The following is a 13,260-nucleotide window of genomic DNA, read 5'->3' on the forward strand; positions in this document are numbered from 1 at the left end:
ATTACAAAAATAACCTAATCAATTCTTAATTTGAATTTCTAATTAAGAACATGATTAAGATTGCATACTAATCACTTTTATTAGTGATCAGTCCACGACATTGCAGGCTGTTCATTATTAATAATATCATTCAAACTAATCTCATTTAAATAAATATTTCAAAGCAAATCTCATTTAAATAAATAGGGTTAGAGAAAGACAAATCTCATGAGGTGCACATGGCAGGCTCCAATTGTCAAATACAAGTTGAAAAAATTAGTATTTTAATTTTGAAATAATAATTAAATAATAGTATATTTTGGATCATAATAATTTTAATATGGTTAACAATTGTCTATCTTTATATTCAGGGCTTTATATTAAATACCAGATCTGAGAATTCGGGTTGGGTGGGCTTAAAAAAAGTTTAGGTTTGACTTAAAAAAAATAACGAAAAAATTATAAATAGAACGAATGGATAAGTTTTACCCATTTTTTATGATTAGATAGAAAAATAGTAAATTAAATTGAAAAAAATTATGAGTTATTTCACATTTTTACCGTAAAAATTATTTCTAGGTGGACTTCAGCCCGTGACCAAAGATTCGTCGTGTTTATATTAGTAACGCTTTAAACAAAGTATGGGGTTAATTAAATAATAAAGTATTTTTAAAATAATTATGGGAATCATATAATATGAGACAACTAAAAGAATCACAAGAATCTTAACCTTTTCTACTACCTAACATTGATCTCTATCTTCACATGTTACCCTTGATCTTTATCTTTATATTTTAGAGGTCCAAAAATGCAACATTCAATGTTTTATATAACTATTTTAATAATGCATAAATATTATGATAAAATATTAAAAAGTTAAAATTAAAACAATTTTTGTTTATCAATATTTACAAAATCCTATTCTTTTGTTGAATATGGTAAATTTTAATGCAATCTTATCCTAAGAATCTTAACTAAATTGTGTATATCTAACTTAAATATTTTAAATACTTTAACATATATTTGATTTTAATTAAAAATATAAACAATTAATTATATCCATCAATATTTCAAAATTGACTTTGTATTTGTTAATTTTTTTTTTCACACATATAGTAATGATAAACAAGATTTGTTAACATAATTATAATATAATATAATAAAAATGAAGGAAACTAGAAATATTTATAAAACATAACTTAATTTAATGAGTATAAATAATCAATTGTACTTACAATTTATTTATTTTAAATAGTATTAAAAATAATACTAATAAAATAAATCGAATTAATGTAAAATAAAAATCATTATTATTTATAGTTTTCAAACATTAAGGTTAATTCAATAGTTGAAAAACTTAAATATTAAGAATTATTATACGTTTTAGCTCGAGGTGCAACTAAATTATGTCTTCTTTTATATTTTAACCATGATTAGTCAATCGGCTTAGCGGATTCGACAGCCATTAAACCGATCAACAAAATAGTTTGTTTTAAAATCCGTTTGTCGATTATCTTACATCCTTAATGTATACAACTTAGGAGCAATTTGATGTCAACATGATCTATAATAATAATAATACTGTCCATCCATTTGTACAGTCCAAAATGCCCTTCAATTTGTAACTTCCTTACAAATTGAAATAGATGTCAAAATTGGAGTATTATACTCCCAAAATCTGAAACAATTCTCCTAGCACAAACTTAGAATATGAGAATGAAATTCCTTCCAAAATGCTACACAAAAAGATCGAAAAGCAAGCACCAAAGAAACCGAGTTGTGCCCGGTTAATAAGACATATTTTCGATGGCCCTAATCAAATTTCAAAAGCCTACTAATACCAGCCAACCATCAACAACTTTGCAACTCAAAACATACAAAACAATTGTTCATAAGTCATTCATTATATAACAAGATTCAATACTACAACCAAACTGACCAAAGTTAGATTTAAACATCAACAAGACAAGACAAGTCAAATGAAACAATTAGCACCTCAAAGGTTCCAACTAAGACATGGTTTTCTATCCATTACCATAAAATTAACCAAGAACACAACACTAAACTCAAAATTTTTGTCCTTTTTAGTTTTTTTGTTTTTGGATTCAGAAAAGAAATAAGGTTCACTAACACCTATCTAAGCAAAGATACAAGAAACCCCTTCATTCCCTAGTCTCTGAAGACATAACTAAAAAAAATAAACTTAAAAAAAAGGAGAAATTTGTTTTTAAAAAAAATATATATGAAAAAAAAAAGAAAAAAATACCTAATCCTACATTCCTATATCCACAACCACCTGCTTCTGCCTTCTCATTTCCACTATCTTCCTATGAGAATTCGAGTGCAACGACGCCGAATAACTCGGGCTGCTAGCTGGCCTATACTCGGGCACCAACCTACCTGACTTGAACCTAACCCCACAAGCATTGCACAGAGTTTTCGGACCCATCGGACCTGCTCTCCATTGAGGGGTTTTCTCCGCACCACAATGCTGGCAACTCCGACCAATGCCCGAAGAACCCGACCTGGGCTGCTGAACCAGTTTCTCCACCTTAATAGGAGCCGCAATTTTGGTGCCAAAACAATACTGGGATGGTATTTCTGGAAATCCACGTCTATGTCTCCTACGCCTCTTACTACGAGCCTTAACTGGATACTGGACAGGAACAAACACAAACGGGCTCACATAACAACCCCCGCCACTTTGACTTTGGCTATGGCTAACAACCGTATTGCTGCTGTTCTCGAGTACCGAAATCGGGCTTTCGTGATTGTTGGAAGTGAAGTTGAAAAACGTATCAACCGAAGGAAAGGCATCCTTATTCGATATCCATTCAAGTTCTTCCTCCACACATTCCTGATCAACAACAAAATTTTAAATCTAAGTGTTTGAATATTTAATAATGAATTAATTCAAATTAATTCAAATTAATCAAATTAATATAACAAATTAAACCCCACCCACCACTATAAGATATTTGCTTAATTATTTTAAAATAACAAGATTGGATTCTAAATTTGAATAATGGAGACATTATGTCAACATTTTTCTATATACAAATGTGGGCAACTAAGTAATGCAATTACTTATATATCCTTCCATGATTGCAATATTCCAAATTACAATAGGGGTAAATAGGTAAATTCATTATGGATAGGGACCCATTCACCCACCCACCCATGCGTAGAGATTAATCAACAAACAAAAAAAAATAAAAAAATAATTAAAAAATAATTAAAAAACCGTCCCCCACAACATTTATTAATATTTTTCGAACCCAATAATTCAAAAATAGGAAAGTAAGCCAGCCAGCCACCAAAGTAGGAAAAAGGAAAAGTCAAAAGTACCCCCGAGCATATTCGGCCAACTTACATTAAAAAAAAATGAAAGGGTCCAAGGCCCATGGGCCAGGGGTAAAATGGTCATTTCAATCTTTTTCATTTTGTGAAAATGTCGAAACGCTTAGATAATGTCGCCAACCGAGACAAACCCATTTTGGTATCTGAGTCAACAAAACTCGTTTAAACTCGCGGAGGTTTTAGGTCAGGGGAGACCGAGTCAGGCATAAACTCGGGCGAGTTAAGGGAAAAAGCAACGGAAATAGGTAAAAACATACCGGAAAAGAGAGGCTTCGGTCGTCGGAAGGCTCGGAAGAAGAAGCGGAAAAGGGTTTCTGGGTCTTGTCTTCATCGATTTCATCGTCGACCTCGCCGGCGTCCAAAGTGAAGTCGAGAAGATCGTCTACCATAAAACGGGCGGCACCATCATCCATGGTAAAGAAGAGAGAGTGAAAGGTCAAAGGGTTTTTGAGAAGTGAGAGAAAATTTATCAGTTTTTGTTTTTAGAGAGAAGATGGAGGCTGTTTCCTCCCACTTTCTTTTTGGCTGCCTATAATATCGTCAACATTCTCAAAGGGTTTTTTTTGGGTGGCGAAGAAGGCATGTCTGATATTTCCATTTTTTTATCTTTCACATTTAGTCCCTTTTTTTTACATTTCTTCATTATTAGTCCCTATTTTTTATTTTCTATTTCATACCCACCACACAAAAAAAATAAAAATAAAAACTTCATCCTTAAGCATCAACAATTATACACCATGATTGGTGGGAAATAGGTGGGAAAACATTGGACATAATATTTGATTTTTATTTTTATATTGTATTTATAAGAAAATTCATTACAACTATCGTATAAATCATTCTGAAGAATAAAAAAGTTATATAATTGGCAATCATATACGTCATGTGTATGAATAAATCAAATATTAACACGTATAGAAGGTTAGAATACATCGAATCGGTTGCTATTTGAGATAAGACCGACCCACTAATGAATAATAGTATTTATTTTAATTATTCATAATATTTGACGTCTATAACTCATGTCATAGTATGTTATTAATTTTATTTTTATTTTAACAATGTTATCAATTTGGTTTTAACTTCCATTTTTTGGATCCATGTCCAATCAATAACTTAACTTGACCCGATTCGTTCATAGTTTTAGACAAGTTTCCTTTGTTGTCTCGTTTATACTTGTAATATGTTATAAGATAGTCTAATTGTTCAAAGACTTCTAACTAAAGATAGACATTTAGTATGTTTTGATCTTACTTTTCTCACGAAGGTATTTTAAGCAAGAGATTATAGTATTTATGAACAAGTGTGAAATGTAGTGATTTTGATCATCAAAATTGGAGATATGAGGAGGTTGTCTGAATTAGTCACTGTTAGTGAATGTTATTCATCACATATTCATTGATCCCATCAATCATCTTGACTTTGTTCAACCTAGTTTAAGGATGAAAATATGTCAACTATGTAGTAGGGTTTCTTCCTACTTTGATAAAAATATGTGTATCGAGACTTATTTTGTCAACGTGTTCTTCGATTAGCTCTCGGAGGTGGTTTTCGAATAAGCATTGTCTATAATTTTAAATAATTTTTTTTAATGAAATTTTACTTTTACATGTTTGATTTCTCTTAACTTCAAAAGGATGTTATTTTAAAAAAATAGTAATAATAAAAGCTATCTTCCACTCATCTACCATGAGTCATGAACAAGGGCAAGGTGCAACAATCACTTATTTTCCTTTGTGGGCCTACTACCATGTGCAAGCAAGCAATGCCAATACAATTTTAATAATTCTATTTTATTATTAAAATATAATTTTAAAATATACATTCATTCTTCAATAACAAATTTGAAAATTTTCCTTAAATTTGAATATTCACAAAAATAGTATATATTAAAGATCATCATTAATTTTAATATACTAAGATTTGATTAAGAAAATTATTTTGTGCATTTAAATTTAAATTACTATAATAAACTATTTGATTTTTTTCTAAATTGTAAAAATTTCCTTGTAATTTGTGGAGGACATAGTACATATATTATTTGCTAAGAATGAGAAAAGGGTATGACCGTAAATAAGAAGAAATATAGGGGCATTTTTGTACACAGGGGAAACGGACGGGATCTACCCGGTTCTTACAAAGCACTAATTGACACGTCATTGAACCAATTGGATAGTGACACGCTAGCAGCCCTTGTCGTTTTGCTTTTTATTTTTTTCTTACTGTATTTACTATTTACTACAAAGCTTTTTACTTTCTTACCACATTTGTTTTAGGATAAGCAGTGATTTTTTTACTTTTTTTTTTAATTTTTTTTAAATTTTTTTTTTTTTAAATTTATAGATTTACAAAATCTTAAGAAAAATAATCTTTCCCAACCAGCTTTTATTCTACACTAATCCTTGGAGTTACCTTGCAATTTAAAATAAGTTTAAGAAATTAAATTTGAGATTAATTTTAATTAGGGATTTTTGACATTTTTTTTCTTTGTTATAGTTAAGGCTAAAAAAGTGATTTACATTCCCAAACAATTTTTTTTTTAATCAAATTAAATATTTTTTTAAAAAATATAATTTAAAACTTTCTCTAAGATTTATTCACTTTTTACTTAAAAAAAAAAAAGTCATTTAATGCAATTACACATTTTATACAAAATGCAAATAAAAATAACTTTCACTTTTACTTTTTGCTTTAATAATTATAAAAAATAATTATAATATTGATAAAATACTCATTTTTAAAAAGTTTGATATTCATTATCTACCAATTGAAATATTAAATTTTATTTTGATAAAAATTTCACTTTTTTTTTAAATGTGTAAGTCAAAGTAACATTGAAGTTCAATGAATGTAACCAACTATCTAACTATAATGTATATACCCATTTTTAAAATAAATATTATAATTGAGATATTAAAATTAAAATCTCATAAATATTCAAACCAATTTAAACATAATCTAGAAAAATATTTTATAAAAAAAAAAAACATTAAAATAAACTACTAGATTGGTGTCTCATTCTTACATTGTTTATTTCAAAACTAAGTAGGAATGAATAAACAATTATTTTCTTAAAAATAATTACTTTAACCATTAAGTTACTATATTAATAAATTATGACTTGCTAATATTATATTTAAATGTTACAACTTTATAACATTATTTTGCCAATAGATATTTAAGGGTTCTTTCTTTACTCCATATTTTTTTTTATTGTTAACATCTAGAAATTTATTTTCTCCAATTTGCCATGAAATTATGAATATCTTTTGATTTATAATTTTCCATAATTTGAATTATGCTTATCTAATAGGATAATTACAATTTTCTTTTTGGGATGTGTTTAATTTTTTTTTTGAAACGTTTCTTGTTTGACCATCCTATCTTTTGTTGTAGATATGTTAAAAATAAATAAAATGAGATGTTATGAATAAATAAGGTTTGTTGAGCAATTAATTTTTCTGCAACTGCAAATATGCCAAATAATTAATAATAGTTTGTTTTTCTTTGCCTTTAAATGTGATATAATTAATATTCATGGTATTAAACAATTTGTTTGATCATAGTTTATTTGGAGTGACTAATATTATTTATTTAAACAATACGATTTGAACTTTAAACGATAAATTTTTACCATTTAAATTACCTAACTTGATTATATTTTGCTTTTATATATTTTTAAGGTCGAGAAGATACTTATAAATAACCGATAAAAAATTTGTATAATCATTCTAATTATAATTACTTTTAAAAATTATTAAATAAAAATCATTATTTTTTGACATTTTTTATAAAAATAAATCTAATTAAAATAGATTAAATTTATTTTATATTAACTTTTAGCAAAAATATTTTTTTATCAAATTTTGTTTTGATCATTTTGCATTGCATATTTTTATTTTTTATTTGATTGTATCAATACAAATTAATAACAAATTATTATTATTATTTAAAGTAATTGTAAATATGTAACAATGAAAGTTTAATAAATAAAATTATCAAACCAAGTTTCAGATAAATTAGAAAGATAATATCATTGGATCAAAATCAATTAACATGAGTTATTAATAGCTCTGTTGACATTGTAGCATTCACATTTTAGTTTTAAATCATATATATTAAAGATATCATTTGATTATATTATTGTATTTGATTTCTTTTTTAAATTTATCGTTATCATAGATGGTTAAATATATTATTCTCTTTTTTTATCCATCAAATTTATTCTTACTAAATTGTGTAGATTTAATAACGCAGTCGCTATTTTTTTAAATTGAACATTCATAACATCACCACTTAAATGTTTTTCGCTTGTTTTTCTATATTCCAAAATCTGCTCGATACAGTTCTTAGAAAATAATGTGTCTTGTTAAATGTTTTATCGTGAATTAATCTTAGAACTTTCCTAAATTATATAAGTATAAATAGTTAATTTTCATATTTACTTATTTTGAGTTAACTTATTATAATATAACTTTTTTAAAATTCAAAATTTATTATTTTAAAAAAATATTAGTACCATTTTTACAATTAGGATCCTCTACATACATTCAAAGCAAATAATATTAATCAACAAACATTTAAATATATTTTATAAATTAATAATTTTAATAAAATTATAAGTTCAAAAATAAAAATAATAAATTAGAGGGATTGAGAGGTTAATTAGGGAAGTGAGTATTTTGAACATTGATTTTTTTTTTATTTTTTTTCATTTAGTCTTATAAATACTTGGTTGAGGAGAATTAAAAAATGTGATATTTTTTTTTTTGTATGAAAACATTTGGTCAAATATAATTTATTTTTTTAATAATCTATCAAATATCTTAAATTCAAATAAGGAGTTATATATAGAAAATTATATTGCAAAATAAAATCAATAAAATAAAATAACTAAATAAAAAAATCTAGATGTTAAATAATATGACAAGTTTACTATAATTAAAATTTTAATGAAGAAACTTCAACAATTTTATAATTTTTTAAGGTGACTTCAATGAACTGTAATGATGAGTGATGAAATAAAGCAAGTCGAACAAAAAAAAATAGTGTCGAAAAAAATCTCTACCAAATATTTTGAACGACAGTGAAAATTGTCATGTTGGTAAACATATCTCCGACTATGGAAAAAAATATTACAAAATCAGTAAATTTATCCTAATTTGCTATTAAGAAAATGACATATACAAATTCAAGATTGGTGTATATTTGATCAACAAACCATCCTAAACACTTACAATATTATTGAGATTATAAAAATTAAGAATAATACGACTAAGGCTAAAACAAATAGCGAAAAAAAAAATATAATACCAACTCAAATCTAAATTGTAAAAATAAAATAGTTAAAAACAATAAATATAGAAAAAAAAAAAACTGTTCAACTTTTTCATAATTATTTATATATATATATATTATTATTATTATTATTATTTTTTTTTTTTTGTAAGAAAAAGAAAACTTAATCTCATTTTTCATTTCATATATATTTTAATGTATTTTATTTTATGTTATAATCATGCTTTGTTATTGCATTTAAATTATTTTTATTATTTTTGAATAGAGATAGACCATTTTAAAATAAATAAAAATATTATTCTTAATTTCTGTATAATTATATTATGTGTACAAAAGTATGAATTTCTGTAATTATACAAATTATTGACAACGATGTCATAATAAAAAAACAGACCATTAGTAAAATATACATCATCTCAATACATAAATCCTACAATGGATCTTTACCGTCGCTAAAAAATGTATACAGTGCCTTGTTATTAACTACGGTTGATGAATTCGTCGCTAAAATTATACACGGGACCTTTAACAATTTCTCATGATAAGACTGTTTATTCTATAAAAAAAATCAGTAATCGACATAGTTTTAATAGTAAAAAATGGTATTTCCTATATTTATCATTTTTTTTATTATCGTTAGTTTGGAAAGTAAATATTAAGTTTATCATTTATTTTAATAAAATCTCATTTTGTACACGTGAACAAATTCATACCCTCTTAAAGTTAAAATTTAGTTTGAACGGATTTAAAATCAATTTTAAAGTTCGAGCCCATCCTAAATGAATTAGTCAATTGTATTGTTAAGAAATTCTTAGACGTTTTTAATAAATAAATAAAAAAGAGACAATCAGATTGATCTTACGTTGCAAATTCTCATTTTATTATGTTACGAAAATAATCGAGATAAATATGACTATTTTCTTGAATTCTTTTATTTTAAATGATTCAAATATGAAGACTCAAACCCATGATAAAAACAAAAAATTATATGTTCCTACTAAACCCTAAACCGATTTTAGCACATATATAAAAGTTTTTCCCAACATTTTAATAAACTTTTGATGTCCCTTAAAAAAGACATTTGCGACACATTCTAATGTTTGATCGAGTTATATAACTTTAAAGTTGCAATTTTAAATTACAAAAAAAAAATGATGTTACAACTCAAATAAATATACTAGTTGCCAAACAAATATCAATTATAAACATTTGTAATCTCACAACTTTATCAAATTTCGTCACACATTAGTAATATTGTCAGCACTAATATCTTATGTTCACTACACTCTTAAACATGTATCATATTGTTTTTTTATTAACTTATGATATTTAGTGTCTATTTAATTGAACCTCTTTTGGATGTTTCTCTTTGTTCATTAGTAGGCTAATAAAAATGTTTCTCTTTTAAAAAAAATAAATTATCTATCACAATGTATCTGTTTTCCAGAACTCATATATGACCGTTGTAATTGTTAAATAGGATGTCAAAACTATTTATCAAAACAAAAAAAAAATTAATAATAAAAATCTAACCATACAAATTCCAGCACAAAAAATTAAAGAAAAATTATTTTTAAAAAAATGAAATATTCAAATTACAGTAACATTTCAAGTCTATTACCAACAAATTTCATCACTTTCTTATAACTTCTCATTTTATTTTATTTTTCTCATAATATAATTTCTCATTCACCAGAAAATTATATTACTAAAATTATACAAAATGAACTGAACCCAACACAAAGTTTAAGAAACAAACGAAGATTTTATAGAAGTTGAGGGAGTAATATGATAATTTTTTTATGTTGTGGAGCAATTAAGGATGACAAGGGACCGGTTTCGGGTGGGTTCAATTTATTTATATATATATATTTTATTTTTTTTATAGTATAAATGTGATATATCCTAATTTTTTACTAATTTTAATTTAATATTTTTTTCTAATTAAAAAAAAAAAAAGGATAAAATTACATTTATCTTTTATTTATAATTTTCTCGTTATTTTTTCAAGTTTACCTCAAACTTTTTTCAAGCCCACCCCAACTCGTATTCCTAAATGAGACGGATCGGGGCGGAATGTTTTTACCATCTCGCCCCATTCTACTTTGTGAATCTTTTTTACTGTTATTCCCGCTCCCTTCAGTTTCGGGTAATTCTTGTGTGACGCTGTTATACAATATTATCTAAAAAAAAACTTTCATAAAATTATATAAACGGATATTTGAAAATTATATATATTAAAAATTTATATTATTATAAAAAAATTAATTTTTTTATAACATCTGAAAAATAAATAAATATATTAATTATTTTTATAATTGTTCGAATCGATATGAAATCGAGACAAGGGCATTGTTTTAAAATACGCGGTCGAACCGGTCCGATCGCGAATCGGTTAGATGAACGATTCGATTTCTAACTTTAATACCATTACCTTACGAATCGATCAAAATCCGGTTTGATCAGACTGTTCGATTCAAAATCTGAACCGAAATTTTTCGGTTCAAAAGGTTATCTCCGACATATACGTTTCTCTTTCTCTCCTCGATAATTGACCGTTTGTCGCTCCGATTGGTTCCAAACAAGGAAATTATTCTCCCCCATGCTCGTTTGCAACGCCGATCCAATTATTCCAAATAGTCGGCCATTCTTCTTGATGAGTGTGACCTTTTACGGCGCTGGTTCGAATGGTTCCAAACAGGCGGCTGTTCTTCCTGAAGAGTGTGACCGTTTATAGTTCCAATCGACGATCTTGGATTATATTAGTATAGATAATGAGAGAAAAGAAGTGAAATATATAAATAAGAAAAATATTAAAGATTTTGAAATAAAAAAATATTAATTATAAATAATAATAATAATAACTGTCAATATGTAAATATGCTAAGGAGAAAATGTATTTAGTGTATTGTCAATTGACAATAACTTTCTTTTATTCATGATTTTTTCTAATTTAAGTAATTAATTACTTAATACATATAAAATAAAAAATTACATTTTCTTTTTTAATTGGTTGAACTGGTGAAACCGGAATACCCAAAATTTTGAGTTATAACTGGAACGATTTTCAAAACATTATCAAAATACCATCCCACCCATGACCCATTTCATTCGATTTTGGAGAAAAATTGTAGTAACGGGCAGTTCGGGTAAAAATCCGCTATATCCGACCCGTTTGCGATGTCTACTACGGATCCCTATCCAGGTTCCTATTGGATGATTACTCTCGTCTAGGACTTTGTAATGTCAGTCCAAGAAGAGGGAGAGAAACGGTGGGAAGAGATGTCCAACGACAACAATAATGGCGGCGCCGGCCACCCAATCGACTGGGCTGCGACAGCTTGGACCCATCTATCCACACTCCGGCAAAGAGCCCCCCTTATCCAATGCATCACCAATTTCGTCTCCATGGACCTCATGGCCAACACCCTTCTCGCTGCTGGCGCATCGCCGGCGATGATTCATTCACTGGAAGAGATCCCCGATTTCACCCCATGCACTGATGCCCTCTGTATCAATATCGGAACCCTAACACCCAGCTGGCTTCCTGCAATGAAAGCCGCGGCGGAGGCGGCGAATCGATCACAACGCCCATGGGTTCTCGACCCAGTAGCAATCGGAGCTTCCGGTTTTCGAATGAGGGCCTGTCTTGATCTTTTAGGACTCCGTCCTACTGTGATTAGGGGTAACGCGTCCGAGATTATTGCCCTTTCTGGGTATTCTATTGGACCCACAAAGGTATTTGCTTTCATTTCATTTCTCTAGCTTCCATTGAAGAAGAATTAGTTGTTTGTAGTCTTGTAGATAGTCCACCTTGTTTAGACTAAGGGACTGGCTTATCACTTGAGATTATATGATCATGACTCTCATTGAGAGGATGGAAAAGGGTTTGTTTATGATTTGTGTCTAAGTTTGATGATTGGTATTGAAAGCAATTAGATTGAATCTAGAATAATTAGAATTTCATTCTGATCAACACCCAGATAAGATTGAACTTAATGATAGTGATATGGGTATCTTTGTAACAAGTGAGAGCTTAATATATGTTTAATTTCCAAAAGGGTGCAGATAGTGTTCACAAGTCTACTGATGCAGTAGAGGCAGCTCAGTCATTGGCTCGAGCAAGTGGTTCTATAATTGCGGTTTCTGGAGCTGTTGATATCATAACAGATGGAAAGCGTGTTGTTGGTGCGGGAAATGGGGTTCCTTTGATGCAGAAAATCACAGCCACGGGTTGCTCGGTCACTGCTCTTGTGGCTGCATTCGTTGCGGTTGATCCTGAACATGCATTTGAAGCTACAGCTTCTGCATTATCGATATTTGGAGTTTCTGGAGAGATTGGTATGGATGTGGCCAAAGGTCCAGCTTCGTTGAGGACGAATTTGATAGATACACTACATGGGCTTGATCAAGAAACTGTTCTTAAACGAGTTAATATTTATAACTTCCCCTAATGCATGGTATGTGATTTTGTTATTAACTTTGTGCTAACCGTCTTCTAAATTATTAAGGTGTGCTTAGTAAAAGTTAAACTAGTTAAAGAATCAATACATTTTTTGTCATTTTTTTTACAAGTCTTCTAAATTATTAAGGTGTGCTTAGTAAAAGTTAAACTAGTTAAAG

At 27.9% G+C, this 13,260-nt stretch overlaps 2 protein-coding genes across 2 annotated transcripts; one reads left to right on the plus strand and one right to left on the minus strand.

Annotated features, from left to right (window-relative positions):
- Positions 1 to 1,854: 1,854 nt before the first annotated feature.
- Positions 1,855 to 3,868, minus strand: LOC124938240 (GATA transcription factor 1-like). The gene is made up of 2 exons (XM_047478649.1): positions 3,597 to 3,868; positions 1,855 to 2,836 (listed from the first exon to the last, which is right to left on the minus strand). The coding sequence occupies exons 1-2, from the start codon at positions 3,750 to 3,752 to the stop codon at positions 2,252 to 2,254; spliced, it is 741 nt and encodes a 246-aa protein (XP_047334605.1). The 5' UTR covers positions 3,753 to 3,868; the 3' UTR covers positions 1,855 to 2,251.
- A 7,997-nt stretch (positions 3,869 to 11,865) lies between these two features.
- On the plus strand, positions 11,866 to 13,117 carry LOC124938239 (hydroxyethylthiazole kinase). Its single transcript, XM_047478648.1, has 2 exons — positions 11,866 to 12,375; positions 12,699 to 13,117. Exons 1-2 carry the CDS (start codon positions 11,881 to 11,883, stop codon positions 13,089 to 13,091), a joined length of 888 nt encoding a protein of 295 aa, XP_047334604.1. The 5' UTR covers positions 11,866 to 11,880; the 3' UTR covers positions 13,092 to 13,117.
- Positions 13,118 to 13,260: the final 143 nt, after the last annotated feature.

This window comes from Impatiens glandulifera, chromosome 5, assembly GCF_907164915.1.
Source record: "Impatiens glandulifera chromosome 5, dImpGla2.1, whole genome shotgun sequence".
Taxonomy (NCBI): Eukaryota; Viridiplantae; Streptophyta; class Magnoliopsida; order Ericales; family Balsaminaceae; genus Impatiens; species Impatiens glandulifera.